Genomic DNA, 19,233 nt, shown 5'->3' with positions numbered 1-19,233 from the left:
CAGAAGCGCGCGCCCCAAGTCTCGCGTTTTCACTATCACGAGATCTGGTGTACGTCACCACTCGTCGCCATCTTGGGCTCGGGCTGAGCAATAAATTCCGCCCGCACTAGCGCGCGCGCTCTTTCTCGAGGCCCAGTGTCCAGTTCTCGCGTCCCCACCTCGCGTCCCCGTCGCGGCCCTGCAGTGTTGGTGTCCGCGTGGCGCGGAGCGAGGGTAGGCCCCACGTTGCTTCTTTGCCCGGCTCCAAGATGGACGGCCGTGGGACGGGGGAGGCCTCTGTGGGGGAGCACGTGGTGTGCCGCTGGCCTGCGCCCGGGGCTGCTGGGATGGTGGCGGAGTCCCGCGGCCTCCTGCCGCCGTCGGGCAGGGAGGCCGGCGGAGGCGGGGCCGCGGCCGCCCCTGAAAGGCTCCACGGCGGCCGCCCAGCCTCTTCTTTCCTCGCACAGCCAGGCGGCCCCTACTCGAGGCCGGAGTCGCCATGGCCGCGGTTCCCGAGTTGCTGCAGCAGCAGGAGGAGGACCGCAGCAAGGTGAGGGCCGTTCTTCCTAGCCACCTAGGACGAGGCCCGGGGTCTGCTAGTCGTGGCGGGCCCCGCGAAGCGCGCGGGAGACCCGGGGCAGGGTCCCTGCACACACCACCCCCCCACCGAGGACGACCCCACAGGCCCCTAATGGCGAGCTGACCGACGGTCCACTAGCCGTTTGACGCTAGACGCTCGACACCCCACGATGTGTGTTTAAGGGTTCTTAAAACTTGAGACCTTGGTAGTTGGGAAATGAACGTGAAGTCTATTGGCCACCCCCATCCCTTTTTAAGAAAACGGCCTTTTCGTTTAAAGAACGGGAAATTCGGCCGAGAACTCTAAAGAGTTTCTTGCAACTTAAGAAAAGCTGAACTCGTCCCTGTGGGAGTTGGGTGATTTTTATTTAGTATGTGCTTAAATACATGGTTTGACCTTTTTTGTTCTAAATCTTGGGTGTTTATGTAAGCCCCGGGCTGCGAATATCTGGCTGTCTAGAAGATAACTGATGCAATAAACGGAGGTTACTATAGCCAATTAAAAATTGAGTCCCTACTCTTACCGGTCCTTTAAACTTGAGTCTTTAGTTTTTCATTGCACCAGAAGGTACCAATCCTATGTGCAGAGCCGTCAATATAGTTTTTCTAACAATGTATTTAAAAGAAATTTAAATTTCTTAGACGCTAAGTATAAGAGGAGCTAGTTAACCTAGCTTTTTAAAAAGTACTTTTGAATAGAGAAACTTTTATCTAGTAAGTAAATGGCCGGTCTAGGGCACCAAACGATTGGAGTGTTCTAACAAGGGTTTTATTGTATTAAAATAGGGTTTTGTACGTGGGAGTGTGGAGTTATTTGAAAGGTTAAAAAGGTTCTTTACAAAAGAATTAGAGTTCTAGAGTTACTTTTCTCTCTGCTAGAATGTTAACAGGTACGGAGTGGAATTTTGATGGCTGTTGTTCTCTGGTACCTGCTTCCTTGTAACTTGGAGCAGAATCAGCTATATAAAAGGACTTGGTCATTTCTACTTACCTCATGAGTTACAAAAGATCTTTGAAACTACTTCATGATTATCCAGCAAAATTGAAGGAGTTGATGAAGGATATTAAGCAGCCTCCGGGCTTTAGTAGATAGAATCACTTTGTCTCTATCTACGGTGAAGAACTTTACATAGCTTTAGTTTCCTTTTTAAATTAAGGATATACTGAAAGACATTTGCTCTAGCACTTGGCTTCAAACCTGATGTGCCACCTGCTGTGATGGTGGAACAGTTACCCAAGGGAATTTGTCACAAGTATGAGATGGAACGGGAATCCCAAGTATTTAGCAAACTTGTGCATTTAAGACGTTTTACATTTTTACTTGAAGGCTCTGAAATGCGAATGAAACTTGTCCTTTGCTTGCCTTAGTACTTGAAAGGACTAAATGAGGACCATTTCCCTGGTGCGTTTTTTTTTTTTTTTTCCTTTTTTTGATTTTTTTGAGAGAGGGTGTCCTTGTAGCCCCAGCTGTCCTGGAGCCCATAACTATGTAAACCAGGCTGGCCTTGAATTCAGAGATCCGCCTCCCGAGTGCTGGGATCTGCTCTCTTGATGCCATTTTTAACTAGAAAGTCTTTCTTGTTAAATAATTTGAGGGCTGGGAATATAGCTTGATGCTAAAATGCTTGCCTGATATGACCAAGGCCCTGAATTTAATCCCTGGCACCAATAATTGACTAACTTTCACTAGATGGTTATGTGGACTTTTCAGTGGATGACTTCTGTCCTCAGGCCTAGTCATTGATGTGTAGAAACTTAATGCTGTTGCTATGGTTGGCAGAGAATCTGCTTCAATAGGATGTAGTGGGTACACTGCAGTTTTTAGTGTAGTGGCCAGTCCTGGACTTTGACCAGTACTATAGCAAATCCAGGTTTACAAATTTTTTGTGGGCTGAAGTCTTGCACCAGAATTATATGATGCTTAACTAGGAACTTGGCTTATCAAAGCTGCCTGCCCACGCCTTTGTGTTCTGGATCAGTAACCTGCACACAGTGTCTTAGGGCCTCAATCATTTGTGAATATTCAGGTTATGGTATGTTCACTTTTTTTTTTGGCTGCAGGATGTAGGTGGCCAGCTATTAGATTTTCTATATTTTACCTAAAGATGCTCTAAATGCTATTTGGTGAGACCTAGTAAGGGACTAACATCTAATCTAGAGCCTTAATGTTAAGTCAGACTTCCTCAAACTGAACACTGGAGACATTTACATAGTAGGCTTCTAACAGTCTCATCCTAGGTGATGGTAGCCACCACCCCAGTATCATATTCATAGACATTGTCAGATGTCCTTTCATGCTGAGCATGCTTGCCCAGGGTTGAGACAAACATTCTAAAATATGACATGGATGGGGTGACATTGTGTTAACAGAAACTATTCTTAGTCTGCCAATTGATTGCAATTTTTTTTCAGGTTTATGATAAGTAGGCTGTAAAAGGAAGATGCCACATTAATCTTGAATTGTTGAGTATCTTTGAAAGTAGCTTTCCCCCTTAGTAGTGTGGGGACCTTTAATCAAAAGGTGGTAGAGGATGAGTTTCTTTTGGTTTTGTTCATTTAGCTATACACAGTTCAGCTGTGTTACTCTGAGGTCTGTGCTAGGTTTGGACTTTTGGAAAAATATAGCACGCAAAGCACTGTGGGCCAGAAATGGGTAGCTGATTAGGCATAACACTGCTGCAGAGTGGCTGTTTGTGCTTGCAGGCCTAGCCCAGGCTCAGAAAACTTCAGACATTTTTGGGTCAACCTAGTAGCAAGACCCTGTCTAAAAAAATGTTGCTGTATAAACATTTTGCTGTATCTATTATTAGGGCCTGTTACCTGCAGATTTAAATGAGAACAGTTCTATAGGTTAGAAACTTGAAACTGGCTCAGATAGTCAGTGGTCAAAGTACACAGTGAAATTAGATAGTGGTCCTGTGATTCTCAGTTTTTGAGAAAAACTGTTTCAGAAGTTAAGGGTTCTGATTTTTGTTATTGTTCTTTAGTAACTAGAAAGGGAGCTGCAGGCAGGACAGAACCTTGTGTGGTAAACTTATTTAATATAGAGAGGTTTCTCTGCATGATCTAACTTTCCAAAAAAGTTACTGTTCTTCACCAACACCTATTTTTACTTTTTGTTTTTTGGGAGTCTCACTATGTAGCAGTATATGGCCTGGAACTGCCTATGTGTTGAGCTGAGATTCATATACCTCCTTTTGCCTCCTGAGTGTTGGGATTAAAGGCATACTCCACCACCCTGGCTTTTCAAGTTTTTTTTTTGTTGTTGTTGTTGTTTTGGAGATGATCTCTCTGTAGCCCCAATGTTCTAAACCCATAGTGTAGACCAGGCTGACCTTGATCTCATGGAGATCAAGGAAAGGCCTGTCTCTGCCTCCCGAGTGCTGGGGTTATACTCTGGTTTCTCTTCAAATTTTATATATCTTTCCCCTTTTACTGACTTTTTAATTTTGTGTGTGGAGGTCGGAGGACAACTAGTGAAGGCTTAGTGTCTTCTCACAGGCCTCAGTGCCTGTTTTCTGGTTAGCCATTGGAGGATTTCTCTTCTGAAAGAGGGAAATGGAGTCTTTGGATTTATATGAAAATGGTTCAGATTATCTAATAGGCCTACTTGATGTGAATTACTGCAATGGTTCAACATTTGCTTGTACTGGGCTTGCAACCTTGTGAAATGATGATTCAGTTTATCCATTCGCTGAGTAGGCTGCACTGACCTCCTTCCAGGCCTCAGTTCCTGTTCTAGGAACCTGGGGCTGTGTAGCCTCCAAGTGCCCTGCAGTCTGCAGTGTTCTACTGTGGATTGCTGGTGTGTTGGTAGGCTACTGGTAAGACTGGTTGGTGTCAGCAGGGATGGAGCCCTCTGGGTTCCATCCCACTAAGATGAGTGGTGCAAATCTGATCACTCCCTGCAGCCCTTCTAGTTTCTTTAAAAATAAAATATTTGCTGGGTGTGGTGGCACATGCCTTTAATCCCAGCACTTGGGAGGCAGAGGCAGGCAGATCTCTGAGTTCGAGGCCAGCCTGGTCTACATAGCGAGTTCCAGGTCAGCTGGGGCTACAGGGGAGACCCTGTCTCAAAAAGACAAAAAAAAAATTATAATTAGATAAAATTATTTTTCACATATATTTGTTGTGGAGGTCAGAGGACAGCGGAGGGGGGGAAGGGTTGGTTCTCTGGGTTCTGGGGATTGAACCCGGGTTGTCAGGCTTGGTGGCAAGTTCTTTACCTGTTGAGCCTATTCTAAGTAATTTGATGGTTATTTTAAGTTTGTTAGTCTGAAATCTTCAGAAGTCTTAGTTGTGCTATGTAGGAGGACATAGTCTGATTGCAGGCCATATTGTAGGAAGAGGAGACTCAACAGAAGAGGGAGCTGAGAGCAAAAGCCCTTTAAAGGGAGAAGTTAATATAGTGCCTATAGGTGCTTCTGTTGCTTTTTGTGTAACACTACTACAGAAGTTGGCAGAGAATACCAATACATAGTTAATCTTCAGGATAGGAATAAGCAGTATCAGGACCAGTACATACTTTGAGGGGATTTTGGAATACTAGCACAAGTAAGAGTTTTTCAAGATGATTCTTTTCTAAGTATATGTGTTTCAGATCATTTGTGGAAGTTAATGCACATCTAGAGTATTTGTGGCAAAGTGGCTTTTTACTTATCTTACTCCCTATGAAAAAAGTAGACATTTGACCCAGGGGGCTGACCAGCTTCTTGCTGAGTGGAAAGACCTTGGGTGACTTGGTATGTTGGCACTCTCCATGGCAGATGTTGGTTCCTTAGCCACCACAGAATAACAGAAGGACAGGCACTGATAGCAGGTGCTGGGTTAAGTGTATTTTTTTTTCTTCTTTAAGAATGGGAAGTAGTCTTTCTGTTTAGTAATATTTTTGTAATGGTCAAATAAAAATGGAAATACAGCTTCTTAACATTGTCGCAAGACTGGCTAGATTAGCAGTTTTTTGACCAGCCCTCATTCCAGCAGATCAGTTACTATGGGTTTTCTTCAGTAGTCCGTGTCTTATCCTCTTGGCTGTAGTCTAAAGCAGAGCCAGCAACCTGACACCTGCCAGGTTTTATTTTGCTTCCCCTGTAGTCTGAATTTTGAATTTTAGAAATCTTGTTTAATACCTTTTAGCTCTGTGGACCTGGCTGGCCTCAAATTCTGGTCTTTTGCCATAGCCTTCCAGGGGCTGAGCGTTTAGGCCACAGAGTCTTCCATACCTAAAAAGTAGTCCAGACTTTGCTTTATTAAGGAGCAGTGCTGCTTTATTCCTTGTTCCTACTGATGGGATGGTGGTTATATTTCCTAAAAAATTGGTGTGGCAGGGAGAAGTACATGGGAGCAAAAATTAAAATGGAAATCTCGAGTCAAATTTTAAAATTTAAATTCCATTGAATGAGAGTAGGTTTTAGTTTAAGGGATAGAGGTATAACTGCTAAAAATCTAGCTTACTACCTAAGGATGAACTTAGTTCTGAAACTTACTTTTCTTTGATGGTTTATTTCTTGGTGGTTGACTTAGGTTTTTGGCCATATTTGGGATTGAGCTAGTTTTGTTTTTTTTTGAGACAGGGTCTCCCCTGTATGTAGTGTCCCACCCAATTGGCCTGTAGACCAAGCTAGCCTTCAGAGACCTGCCTCTGTCTCTCCAGTGCTCCACTACGTCCACCTAGTTTTTTCTTTCCTTGTGTGGGGGGGGTGCTGCTCTTTTTGAGACAGGGTCTCCCTGTAACCCTGGCTGGCATGGAACTCACTGTAGACCAGGCTGGCCTAGAACTCACAGATCATCCAGCCTAGTTTTTTTTTTTGGTGTTTTTGAGACAGGGTCTAATTATTTTTAATTTATGTGTATGCATGTGTTGTCTGAATGTAGGTAAGTGCACCCGTGTTGCGCAATGCCCACGGAGGACGGAAGAGGGTGTCAGATCCCCTGGAACTGGAGCTATGGACAGTTGTTAGCTGCCATGTGGGTGCTGGGATTCTGCAAGAACAGCCAATAGCCAATGTTAACCGCTGAGCCATCTTTCCAGGCTCCCCCTCCCCTTTTTTTTTTTTCTTAAATGACAGGGTCTCACTGTACAGCCTTAAAGCCTCCTGTGTCCTGGTGTTAAAAGTATGTGCCACCACATCCAAGGCGTGTTACCATTTGGCCCAAATTAGGTTCATGATTGCCCGGTAGGGCTAAGTGATAACCAGTACTCTGGTCCTTCAAGATTCAGGGAAGGGGACTGGAGAGATGACTCAGCTGTAAATAATAAAGTAAATATAAATACATATATATATATATTTTTTTTTTTTTCTTTTTTGGTCTTTTTGAGACACGGTCTCCCTGTAGCCCCAGCTGTCTTAGAACTCACTATGTAGACCAGGCTGGCCTTGAACTCACAGAGATCCGCCTGCCTCTGCTTCCCAAGTGCTGGGACTAAAGGTGTGTGCCACCACCACATCTGGCTTGGTAAAGTAAATCTTTTTTAAGAGATTCAGGGAGGTTGGTGGATGAGAGGAAGATTTAGTAAGTGCTGTGACTTGGCCCACAGGGTATTTGTTGGCTAAGCCTAAGGAGAAATGCTGAAGTTTTATGTAATCCTGCTTGGTGTTTCTGGTGAGGATACAAATGCTGACTTGCAAGTTTTAAGCATTGCAAAACTTTTTATTCCTGATAGTGTGAGCTTCATCTGGGGGTTTCTGTGTTTGGAAATTTTGTTTCCATCCTTGAAAAGGTGGTTTGACTAGGTCAGATGGCTGCTGGAAAACCATATCCTGCTGTAGTTGCGATTTTTGAGACCTAAGGTGGGGTTTTTGGTTTGCTTTTTTCTGTTCTTTGTGTTAGCATCCTTAAATACCTCCCCTCAACAATCATACTAACTAGAAAGGAGGACATCCCAATACCTTCATGGTGTCACTGTGAAGAGACACAAAACGGGAAGTTACTCATTGCCTTACTGAATTGGCTTGGCATGTGTGAGCAAAAGAATTGTCAGCATGTTAACTTGAGATGCTAGAAACCAAGGTTTGTGGCTTCTTAAGGAAATTAGGAAATGAAGCATGACATTGTTGCTGAGTTCCAGAAATTGCACTCTAGAGATCTGCCCCAGGCTCCACATCTCTACCAGTGTCATTTCTATAACCTGGCAGCTTTTTTGGCTGTGTTCCCATACTAGGAGCTCACCTGACCCTGACAGAATCATGGCTAGAATGACCAGTTTTCCTCTGCATTCTCATTGCAGTTCAATTTATATGTTTGAGAATCTTTGAAGGCTGCATCTGTTTAGTGATGACTTAACCAGGAGGAAGAATCCTTTAATCAAATTTGCCAAAACTAGACAATTGTAAATTATCCCTTGGCCTTTAAGTTTTCAGATGTGGCCAGTGTCTTGAAACACAATCTAGTAATAGAAAAGTTTCATGTTTTAAGTAAGTTTATGGCTTGTATTGGGCCATATTCATAGCAGTCCTGGGATACCTGTTGCTGGGTCATTTGCAGAGATCTCAGGTGGACATGTGAAAAACTGAACAACACATTTTGTGCCAGTCAGCAAGAATGCATTTGAGGGGGTGCAGTACTTATGTTGAGTTGACCTTTAATTGCATGCACTGTGATCTTACAAATAGTTGATACTAAAATCAAATTCTGTTGATCAAACTTACTTTTTTGAGTTTAACTGTCTGATTATGTACATATTAGTGCAGTATGTTCAGAGGCCAGAGGACTCAAACCCTGGAGCTACAGGCAGTTGTGAGCTGGCTATACACTCTTTAACTGCTAAGCCATCTCTCTAGCCCCCAGAACTTTTTTTTTTTTTTTTTTTTTTTTTTTTTGAGACAAGGTTTTATTATGTGACCTAAGTTGACTTCTAATTCAGTCTTAGGCCTCAACTTCCCATGCCTTGTGTGGGATTGCAGGCATGAACCAACCATACCAGGGTTGATAGAATTGAAGCCTATTTTTTGCGGGAAGCCATAGTTACAGATTTGAATTTTTCTTAGTTGCAGTGCTTAGGGAAAGGGGAAGTACTTAACAAGATGCAAAGGGAAGAGAAAAAGAGAAACAGTTGGGTTTTTAGTGAATATATTTTTGGGGCCAGGTTGGTTTTTTTTTTTTTTTTTTTTTTTTGGTTTTTTTTAAACGTCTTTTTGAAACAGGGTCTTCCTGTAGCTCCATCTGGCCTGGAACTATGTAGACCGGGCTGCCCTTGAATTTAGAGATCCACCTGCCTCTGTATCTCAAGTGCTGGGAGTAAAGGCTCCATGACGCCCACCCTCCCTTTGGATTCTTTACCAAAAAAGTTCCAGGACTGGATAATTTTACCAGTAAATTTAACAGTTAAGAACCTGGCACCAGCCAGGTGTGGTGGCGCATGCCTTTAATCCCAGGCACAGAACTGTTGAGTTCAAGACCAGCCTGGTCTACATAGTGAGTTCCAGGCCAGCTGGGGCTGCAGGGAGACCCTGTCTCAAAAGGAGCTGGAGAGATGGCTCAGCTAGCAGTTAAGAACACTGGCTGTTCTTGAAGAAGACTGGGATTCTAAACCCAGCACCCACATGGCAGCTAACAACTGTCTGTAACTCCAGTTCCAGGGGATCTGATGGCCTCTTCTGTCCTCCTTGGGCATTGCACAATGTGGGTATACTTACCTACATGCAGGCAACACACACACACACACACACACACACACACACACACGCACACACGCATTAAAAAAGAGAATCCAAAGGGAAAATATAATGTCATAATATGTCCTATCAGCTTCAGTCTTAGCATTTGTTGAGTTCTGGAGCTACAGTAAAAAGGATGAGAAATGAGACTTTTCCACCACCAGTAACTTTGGCATGGTGCATGGTGGCCTTTAATCCAGCAGAGGCAGGCAGATCTGAGTTCAAGGCCAGCCTGGTTTACATAGTGAGTTCCATCCAGGACAACTGGGGCTACAGGGAGACCCTGTCTCAAAAAAGACCAAAAAAAAAAAAAAAATTAAAACTAGGCCAAAGAGGGACTGGAGAGATGACTGCCCAGTTAACAGCACTGTTCTCTTGCAGAGGACCCAGGTTCAGTTCCCAGCACCCATGTGGAGGAAGAAATAGAGTTACAAGGGTTAGGTGGTTTGGGCAGTGCTGGGGCTTGAACTCTGCCTTGTACATGCTTGACTTGGAATTGCCTCCCCTGGACTGGCCTGGGCAGGTCATTCTGTATTGTATAAGAAAGTAGGCTGGGCATGAACCAAGTGGAACAAGCCACCAGTAAGCAGTATAACTCCATGGCCTGTGCTCCAGCTCCTGGCTCTAGGTTCCTGCCCTGAGTTCCTACCTTGGACTCCCTGATAAACTATGACTTGGGGAATGTAAGCCAAATAAACCTTTCCTCCCCAAGTTGGTACTGATCAGAGTGCTTTGTCATAGCAATTGAAGGCAGACTAGAGCACATGGCAAAGGTAAAGGTCCCTTTGAAAGGAAAAAAAAGCATCTTTCAAATAAAATGAGTTATATTTAAACTGATGACTTAATGGACTTTTTAAAAACTCCTGTTTTTAGAAATAGTACTTCTTAGCTGGGCGTGGTGGCGCACCCCTTTAATCCCAGCACTGGGAGGCAGAAGCAGGCCGATCTCTCTGAGTTCCAGGACAGCTGGGGCTACAGGGAAATCCTGTCTCAAAAAGATCCAAAAAAAAAAAAAGGAATAGTACTTCTTGAATGAATTTGAGACTAATACGCAAATTATTTCAGCTGAGATCTGTGTCTGTGGACCTGAATGTTGATCCCTCGCTTCAGATTGACATACCTGATGCACTCAGTGAGAGAGATAAGGTCAAATTCACAGTGCACACCAAGGTAAGTGACAGAATGGCCTTCATAATACAGGTAATCCTAGATTGCTTTTTCAGGCAAATGTGGAAAGAAATTCCTTGACTAAAACAGTTGGTGTTGTGGGTGGTGTCACAAACTGCTGAGAGCTTTGCTCATTTTAAAGTGTATGAGATTGTGGGTTTGTACAGAAGAGGGCATCAGATCTTCTGGAGCTGACTGGCAGGTGTTTGTGAGCTACCTATCATGGGTACGGGATAATCCTAGATTGCTTTTTCAGGCAAATGTGGAAAGAAATTCCTTGACTAAAACAGTTGGTGTTGTGGGTGGTGTCACAAACTGCTGAGAGCTTTGCTCATTTTAAAGTGTATGAGATTGTGGGTTTGTACAGAAGAGGGCATCAGATCTTCTGGAGCTGACTGGCAGGTGTTTGTGAGCTACCTATCATGGGTACGGGAATCAAACTCTATAAGAGCAATGTAGATTTTGGGGGGGGGGGGCGTCTTTTAGAGACAGGGTCTCCCTGTAGACCAGGCTGGCCTGGAACCCATAGAGATCCACCTGCCTCTGCCTCCTGTGTGCTGGGATTAAAGGTATGTACCACTATGCCCAGCTCAATATAGATTCTTAAATGCCGAAGCTTTATGGCACCTGCCTTTGGTTTTCAACTACACCTGGATGGAGGCACTGCATGTAGCTTGCTTTTCCATATTGAGTAAGTTTGGGAAGCCCTCTCCTGGTAGCCTGATTAGTATGCCTTACTGAGAGAAGCATGAAAACACAATATGATTGATTCTCTAATCGGATAAAAGTATAATAGATGAAATTAACTCCCTGGTATGAAAAGAAATCCAAAGACAATGTCCAGAGAAAAGTAGTAGGCTGTAGCTAATGGTTGACGTGATTTTCTGTTTCTTTTTTTAAACTGGGGAGGTTCAAACACTTGCTAACTGTCTTGGACTTGGTTTTGTTTTGAGAAAGGGTCTCATCATATAGGCCAGAATGGCCTCCTGAGTGCTGGGATTAAAGGTGTGCATCATCACGCCTGGATAGAAGTTAACTTTTGCTACATTAGTCTTGGCTGTTTCATGGCAAGCTTCAGAAGGTTTTGGGGAAAGAATTCTTTCAGAGATGAGGCTGAATCTTAGCTTTCTAGCTTAGCTTAGTGGTTATAGATCATGTTTTACTGCTTTGTTATTTATCAGGTCTTACTCTGATGTATTATGTAGTGTTCAGGTAGTGCAGCCTAGGAAATGTAAACCACTTTATCAGATGGTAGTTTACCACTGAACTTCTTTCTTTACAGACTACACTGCCCGTGTTTCAGAGCCCAGAGTTTTCTGTTACAAGACAGCATGAAGACTTCGTGTGGCTGCATGACACTCTCACTGAAACTACAGACTATGCTGGGCTTATTGTGAGTTCATTTTAGAAAATTCAAAGAATTAAGCTATTTCCTCATAGCCTTGCATTTGTTTAAAGAGTTCACCCACTTTATAGTGAAAAGTCTGATTTCAAATCTGCCTATTCATTTACTGTTGAAGTATGTGAAAAATAGTGTTGCACCCAGAAGATAACAATAGTACAGACAGGTCTGTGCTGTGTCAATTAGAAGGGAAAATTTAAAGATTGAAGTCTTACCTTTAGGTGTGGTTTTTCCTGTCTCTTTCAGGCATCAGTGGAGTTGATTTCTAGAAAATTTCAATATTGTGGCATGTAGTAAAAGTTGTCAGTGGTGCTGAAAGTAAGGAGGCAAGTGTCAGCTCTTAACTGTGGAATGGGAACTTGGGCTTTTAGATGAGAATTATTAGGCATTCTGTCTATGTGGCTGACTGAAGAATTTTCCCAGTTGTGATTTCTTTAAAGTATTCAGGAATGTCCTGTTCCATAAAAATTAGCATTACTTGTTTTTGTGGTGCTCCAGGGTTCAGAACACTCTAGGTAGGTAGGTACTCTGTCACTGTACTGAGTTACGTCTCCTGCCTCCAAATGGGTGTGTTTTTTTTTTTAACTTTTAAAAAAATTTTATTTTTTTTACATTTTATGTGTATGCGTGTATTGCCTGCATGTAGGTAAGTGCACCTGTATCATGCAATGCCTGCAGAGGTCAGAAGAGACTGTCAGTTCCCCTAGGACTGGAGTTACAGACAGCTGCTATGTGGGTGCTGGGATTTGAACCTGGGTCTTCTGTAAACCGGTGTTCTTAAACGCTGAGCCATCTCTCCAGTCCCCAAATGGATGTTTTTGAATTGGGGGAAATTCCGTTTTGACATCTGGAAGCTTATTTTTAGGATTAGTCATTTACTAGCATTGATTGTACTAGTTTTAACCTGATTGTGACATAGCGTATGTGCACTATGGTGGTTTGCCAGTGTCTTAAACTGAAAAATGACTACAGTCAAATTCTCTGCTGAGGGTAGGGTATTTTATGTGTATTAGTGTATTGCCTTTGAATAATGTATGTTGTGCAATGCCTGTGGAGGTCTGAACAGGGCATCAGATCCTGTGGAACTCAAGTTATGGACAGTTAGTCACTATGTGGGTGCTTGTAATCGACCCAGGTACTAAGCAAGAGCAGCCAGTTCTCCTGATGATCCTTCTCCCAGCCCCTGGGTAATTCCTTTTAAGGAGGTCAGGAGGATTACATTTGGCTGAAATGGGAGCTGACCTTTAGATAGCTCTATTGTGGTGGCCATGTGCATTGGATAAACTGGATGAGATGCCAGCGAGATACTCACAGATTACCTGCCTCTGCTGCAGATCCCTCCTGCTCCTACAAAGCCAGACTTCGATGGCCCTAGGGAGAAGATGCAGAAACTAGGAGAAGGGGAGGGCTCGATGACAAAAGAAGAGTTTGCCAAAATGAAGCAAGAACTGGAAGCGTAAGTGTTTTCTTGGGATTTGTCTTTAGAGATGTCTAGAAGAGTAAGTGGAAAGACTGCAGCTGTAGTCCCAGAGGCAGGTAAATCTGAGTTCAAGGCCAGCCTGGTCTACATAGCAAATTCCAGGCCAGCTGGGGCTACAGGGAGACCCTGTTTCAAAAACAACAACAACAAAAGAATGGAGCTATAGCCAGGGGTGTAATCTTAGCACTTTACCCTGGCTCAGAAGCACTTTGCCCCCCTTGCCTTGAATGTTAGAATTCAAGTGTGAACTCTCAGTTGTCTTGCCTGCCCCAGCAGTAGTGTTTTCATCCCTTCAGAATGAAAGGATTTTCATTCCAAGAAAGAAATAGCTTGCTGTTGCTCAGTTGTAGCAGTAATTATATACAGGTTTGGGGGCCTGTTCAGACTTGATAGAGCAAATCTAATTACAGCATCACTTTTCTTTCATTGAGTCATTTCAGAATGGTAACTGCCTTATTTAGCTGCTGCTGTTGAACATCAGCAGTGTTTTGATCCAGTTGCAGTGATCCTGAGTGGCTTGAGCACAGAACAGTGGAGTTGACTAGGAGCAGTATTGGGCAATAATTGAGGGATACAAACCGAATTCTCGCACATGTCTTTTCAGGGAGTATCTAGCTGTCTTTAAGAAGACTGTGTCCTCCCATGAAGTCTTTCTTCAGCGACTTTCTTCTCACCCTGTTCTCAGTAAAGATCGAAACTTCCATGTTTTTCTGGAGTATGATCAGGATGTAAGGCAATTTTTTTCACATTCTGTAGTCCTTTATACTTCTAAAATGTTTTAAAACTGAATTTATCAATACAGAAGAAAGTAGAAACATAGTGTTGTTTTCCCCTTAAATCCATTGTGAACATTTTTCTTTTCTTTAGAAAAACTGCTGTCCTAGTTTGTTCTTCATTGTTGTGACAAAATACTCTTGACTACTACCAACCTGGGGAGGAAAGGGTTTATTTAGCTTATATATCTCAGGTCACAGTTCATCCTGGCAGGAACCTGGATGGAGGCAGGAGCTGGAGAACAGGCCATGGAGGAATGTTGCTTACTGGCTTGCTCCCCTGGCCTCTGCTCAGCCTGCTTTCTTATGCAACACAGGCCCACCTGCCCAGGGGTGGCACCACCCCGAGTGGGCGTTGCCCTCCCACATCACTCATCAAGAAGGTACCCCTCAGACATGGCCACAGGCCAGTCCAATAGAGGAAATTCCCCAGTTGAGGCTCCCTCAATCCATGTGTGTCAAGCTATCCAGCACACCTGCTGAATGAAACATTGACCTCTACCTTAGAATAACTTTTTCCCTATGTTTAGTATTATTAGAAGGAATTTAAATTGATGTTACTTTGTGGGTATCTTTTTGTTCCAAGGGAACTTTATTTTATGTGTATGTATGTCTGCTTATAAGTGCATCTGTGTCATGCAGTTCCACAGAGGGCATTGGATCCCCTGGAACTGGAGTTACAGATGGTGTGTATGCTGGGTCTTCTGCAAGAGTAGCCAGTGCTCTTAACCTGAGCCATCTCTCCAGCCCCTTATGTTTTTTTAATGTTTCTTCATATATATGAAACAAGCCTTTACTTGGAAATTTCTTGTGTCTTCAAATCTTTGAGGACTAATAGATGTGTCAGTAGAACCAAACAGTAGTTCTACCAAGAACTGAAGAGTTTCACTGGATGTGGTGGTGCATGCATGCCTCTAACCCTAGCAGAGGAAGGTGAGGCCAACGATCTACGTAGTGAGTTCAGGCCATCTGGGGCTACAGGGAAACCCTGTATCAAAAAATAAAAAGGATTGAGGAGTTTCCATTTCCAAACTTGGTGTCTGCACCAGGATGTATTAGGTTAGCCTTTTAGAATTATTTATGTTTAGACACTTAATTTTTGATGTTGTAGATTGAGTGATTTAAGGAAGAATTAAAGATTATTTTACGTGTTAAAACCTGTGGTAATAAAAAGCAAACATATGTACTATACCATAAACTGTTCTTTCTGCATTTTCTTTTAGCTAAGTGTTAGGCGGAAAAATACAAAAGAGATGTTTGGTGGCTTTTTTAAAAGCATGGTGAAGAGCGCCGATGAAGTCCTGTTTTCTGGAGTTAAGGTAAGGAACTTTTGGCTGTTTAGGAAATTCTCTTATTTTTTAGTTTTATTGTATTTCTGTGTATGAGTGCATTGCCTGCATGCACATATGTTTACATCATACAGTGCCCATGGAGGTCACAAGAGGGTGTCAGATCCCCCTGGGACTGTTCACTTCCATGTGGGTGCTGGGAACTGAACCAGGGTCCTCTACCAGAGCTGAGGCATCTCTCCAGCCCCTGTTTGGGAAATTCTTGAGAGTGAACTTTTACTTTCCCAGAATACCCTGTTCTCTATCTGGAGAAAGAGATGACTTGGACTTTTCCACACTTGAATATTTTTTTATTTCTTTCCTTATCTTCTTCCTCTTCCTTGTTGGCGTTTTTGAGACAGGATCTCCCTGTAGCCCCAACTGGCCTAGAACTCAGAGAGATCCACCTATCTCTGCTTCCCTAGTGTTGGGATTATAGATGTGTGCCACCAAGCCCGGCGAATCCTTATTTTTTTCATTTTTTAGAAAGGATATAGATTTCTCAGTTGTGAAAAGAAACTAAGATAGCAGAGCATCGTGTCGTAGGCTGTGGACCTAATATTCAGGAGGTGGAAGCTCTCCAGTTTGAGGCCAGCCTGTGTGACATAGCAAGACCCTGTCTGGAACAAGGATTAGGTAGGGATATAGGTCTATATTGCTTGCCTAGTGTATACAAGCTTCTGATCAATTCTGGCTCCAGCGAATGTGTGATGGCTACCAGCCACAGGGACAGATGAGTAACATGGAGCTTAGGTCCAAATAAGCAACTAGGCCAGCTGGAGCTACAGGGAGACCTTGTTTCAAAAAGACACCCCCCCCCTCCCAAAAGGGGAAAGTTGTTGTAGGCACTGTCAGAATTCTGTACTATTTGCAGATCATACCTAAGAAACACTTTTTTTTTATGTCTTTTTGAGACAAGGTCTCTCTGTAGTCCCAGCTGGCCTTGAACTTACAGAGATTCACCTGCCTCTGCCTACTGAGTACTGGGATTAAAGGGGTGTGCCACCATGCCCAGCTCATGTTTTATTTATATGCTGGATTTTATGTACCTAGTACAAAGAAAAGGAATTAAGTGTTTCACTACTGTTTTGGGGTGAAATGATCATCTCCTGCCTTTCTTATTTTGCTTTTTTTTCTTTGGCCTTTTTGAGACAGCGTCTCCTTGTAGCCCCAGCTGTCCTGGAACTTACCATGTAGACCAGGCTGGCCTTGAACTCACACCACGCCTGGCTGGTTTTGTTAATTTTATCTGATTATTTATTTGAGGAGTGCAGTGCTATTTTAGAAGATAATAGAAGAAAGTCTCATTACTTTCCGAAGTGGCTTATTTCTTCACTTAGGCTTTTCCCCCTTCCTTTATAAATAAATGACTTTGTTGGCTATCTGGTATTTAGCTTTGCCGTCCAAGGCTTGATGAAGGAGCCTGGAATACAGGTGCATGGAAAAGGGCAATGTCAGAGTTTCTCATAGGCAAACAGTATGGACTGTTTTGTGTCTGTGCGTTGTAGGTTGTTTGCCATTCCTGACAAGTACCATGATTGCATGTCATTCTAAAAACAATATGTGCACATAAAAACCTATCCATATACATGCAGATGCTGGTGTTCGAAGCTAGGTGGTGGTGTCCCATCTAATAGAAGCACTACATGAGTAGAATTATTGGATCTTAGGATATCACACTTACTGGTCATTCAAAGTGCTCTTCAATTGATTGTTGATGTAGCCTGCCATTACAATGTTGGATATTATGGAGTATCATAAAAATGTAATCCCCTAACCTATACAGGTTAAACTTGTTGAAAACCATTTTGTTTGCTTTTGAGGTAGGTTCTTAATATGTAGCCCAAACTTCTTGTTTAATAATAATCCCATTTTAGTCTCGGGTGCTGGGATTACTCAATGGCTTTCTCTCTGAGAGTCTGTAATACTATATAAATTCATGTCTGTTGGCACTAAATTTTTTTCCCTTTTCTCTTCTTGGGAGGTTTGCATGCTCGCCCTCTGAGGCCCCCAAGGCTTTTTTAGTTTTGGTTTTGTACCGTTTTTTGACTTGGGAGGGAGTGACTTACAAGGAAACAGCTTCTCTGGACGTTAGCATTCATGCGCTGCGTCCACAGGATGCTGCAGTTGACCCCAGCCAACCCCACACATGCTTTTCTCCATCCCAGTCTCTAACTCTTCATCTCCTGGGCAGCTCCACCTCTCTTCCCAGGGTGCTCCTCATCTTGCCCCTGGCTGGCTTACACCTTTCATTCAGAGGAATGAGTAATTTTCGGGCTACAATGTCTTTGGAATATTTCTGCTTAAGTTCCTTTTTCCTACTTTTTTAGGAGGTGGATGACTTCTTTGAGCAAGAGAAGAACTTCCTTATTAACTATTACAACAGGATCAAGGATTCCTGTGCCAAAGCTGACAAGATGACCAGATCTCATAAAAGTAAATACCATTTACTGACTTGACATTTGCAGCTTTGCTGTGTTTCTGTTCCGCTCAAATAACAAGGGCTGCACTTTGTTTCTCCAGATGTTGCTGATGACTATATCCACACCGCAGCCTGTTTGCATAGCTTGGCCTTAGAAGAACCCACAGTCATCAAAAAGTAAGTTTTAGAGTGCTGGGCGTGGTGGCACACATCTTTAATCCCAGCACTTGGGAGGCAGAGGTAGGCAGTTCTCTGTGAGTTCAAGGCCACCCTGGTCTACATAGCGAGTTCCAGGCCAGCTGGGGCTACAGGGAGACCCTGTCTCAAAAAAGACCAAAAAAAAGAAGGTAAGTTTTAGGTGACTGAGGATGTAACTCAGGCAGGATGCTTGCCTAATTTGTGCAGGGCTCTGTTCAGTTTCCACACTCCTCCCTCCAAGTAAGTTTTTCTTGGAAAAGCACTTTCTTACTCTTCTAATTAGAGTACTGTGAGGTATAATCAAAAGAAGTTTGAGGGCTAGGGAGTGCTTACCTGGCATGTAGAAAGTCTTGAATATGATACCTGGCATGGTTGGTGGATCATGCCTTTTGTCCCAGCACTCAGGACATTAAACGAAGACAGCAAGTTTGAGGCAAGTCTGGGCTACATAAGACTTTGTCTCAAAAGATAAAAGTAATAAATTCTGGAGTATTTGATCTACATTTTTAGTTCTGTCCTTGAGCACAAGCTTATGTTTTAAGTGCCCTCTGTCTCCAGATGCTCTGTGGTTATTTTTGAGGGATTTGCTTGGTTCTTTGTATTTATTTTATTTTATATATATATAAGTTTTGCCTGCATGCAGGGAACTGTACCCTTACATGAGTGCCTTTAGAGGCCAGAAGAGGGCTCTGACCCCTAGGGCTGGAGTTACACAGACAGTAGTCAGCTACCATGTGGGTGCTGGAAACTGAACCTGGGTCTTCTACAAGAATAACCTGTGCTCTTAACCGCTGAGCCATCCTCCAACCTCTCTACTTGGTTCTTCATGTTTTTGTCTGGTGATGCTCTGTACTTTGTGGAAGAGAATTGGTTGTCTGCTGTTTAGATCAATTAGGATTAAAGTATTATTTGGTAAATTAACCTTAGGATTCCTGAGTGTAGTCACACATTCATGTCTTAGAGTATTGATGATTCTATATCAGAAGTAAGACCTTGCATATATTTTCAGGTACCTGTTGAAGGTTGCAGAGCTGTTTGAAAAACTTCGGGTAAGGATTTGTGTGTTTGGTCTTGGTAATATATATTAAGATATGTAGAATATTATTTGGTAAATTAACCTTAGGATTCCTGAGTGTAGTCACACATTCATGTCTTAGAGTATTGATGATTCTATATCAGAAGTAAGACCTTGCATATATTTTCAGGTACCTGTTGAAGGTTGCAGAGCTGTTTGAAAAACTTCGGGTA

At 43.0% G+C, this 19,233-nt stretch overlaps 1 protein-coding gene and 1 non-coding gene across 4 annotated transcripts in view; both read left to right on the top strand.

Annotated features, from left to right (window-relative positions):
- Positions 1 to 71: 71 nt before the first annotated feature.
- Positions 72 to 19,233, top strand: part of Snx5 (sorting nexin 5) — a 26,521-nt gene continuing 7,359 nt past the window's right edge. Inside the window, exons 1-10 of one of the 3 annotated variants that reach the window (XM_029554627.1) lie at positions 72 to 213; positions 447 to 529; positions 10,281 to 10,385; positions 11,665 to 11,775; positions 13,119 to 13,240; positions 13,869 to 13,992; positions 15,261 to 15,356; positions 17,696 to 17,801; positions 17,889 to 17,964; positions 19,191 to 19,230. In XM_029554627.1, the coding sequence (XP_029410487.1) occupies positions 479 to 529; positions 10,281 to 10,385; positions 11,665 to 11,775; positions 13,119 to 13,240; positions 13,869 to 13,992; positions 15,261 to 15,356; positions 17,696 to 17,801; positions 17,889 to 17,964; positions 19,191 to 19,230 (831 nt within the window). In that variant the 5' untranslated portion in view covers positions 72 to 213; positions 447 to 478. Of the gene's footprint in view, positions 214 to 446; positions 530 to 10,280; positions 10,386 to 11,664; positions 11,776 to 13,118; positions 13,241 to 13,868; positions 13,993 to 15,260; positions 15,357 to 17,695; positions 17,802 to 17,888; positions 17,965 to 18,994; positions 19,035 to 19,190; positions 19,231 to 19,233 lie in introns of all 3 variants that reach the window. The other 2 variants (XM_029554625.1, XM_029554626.1) reach the window with 2 other exon arrangements.
- LOC115067190 lies at positions 4,224 to 4,460 on the top strand. Its single transcript, XR_003846626.1, has one exon. It is a non-coding gene; the product is annotated as a small nucleolar RNA SNORD17 (small nucleolar RNA).

Source organism: Nannospalax galili, unplaced genomic scaffold (assembly GCF_000622305.1).
Source record: "Nannospalax galili isolate Female #2095 unplaced genomic scaffold, S.galili_v1.0 scaffold245, whole genome shotgun sequence".
NCBI lineage: Eukaryota > Metazoa > Chordata > Mammalia > Rodentia > Spalacidae > Nannospalax > Nannospalax galili.
Note: the sequence above shows the minus strand (reverse complement) of the source record. Positions and strands in the feature narration are given on the sequence as shown.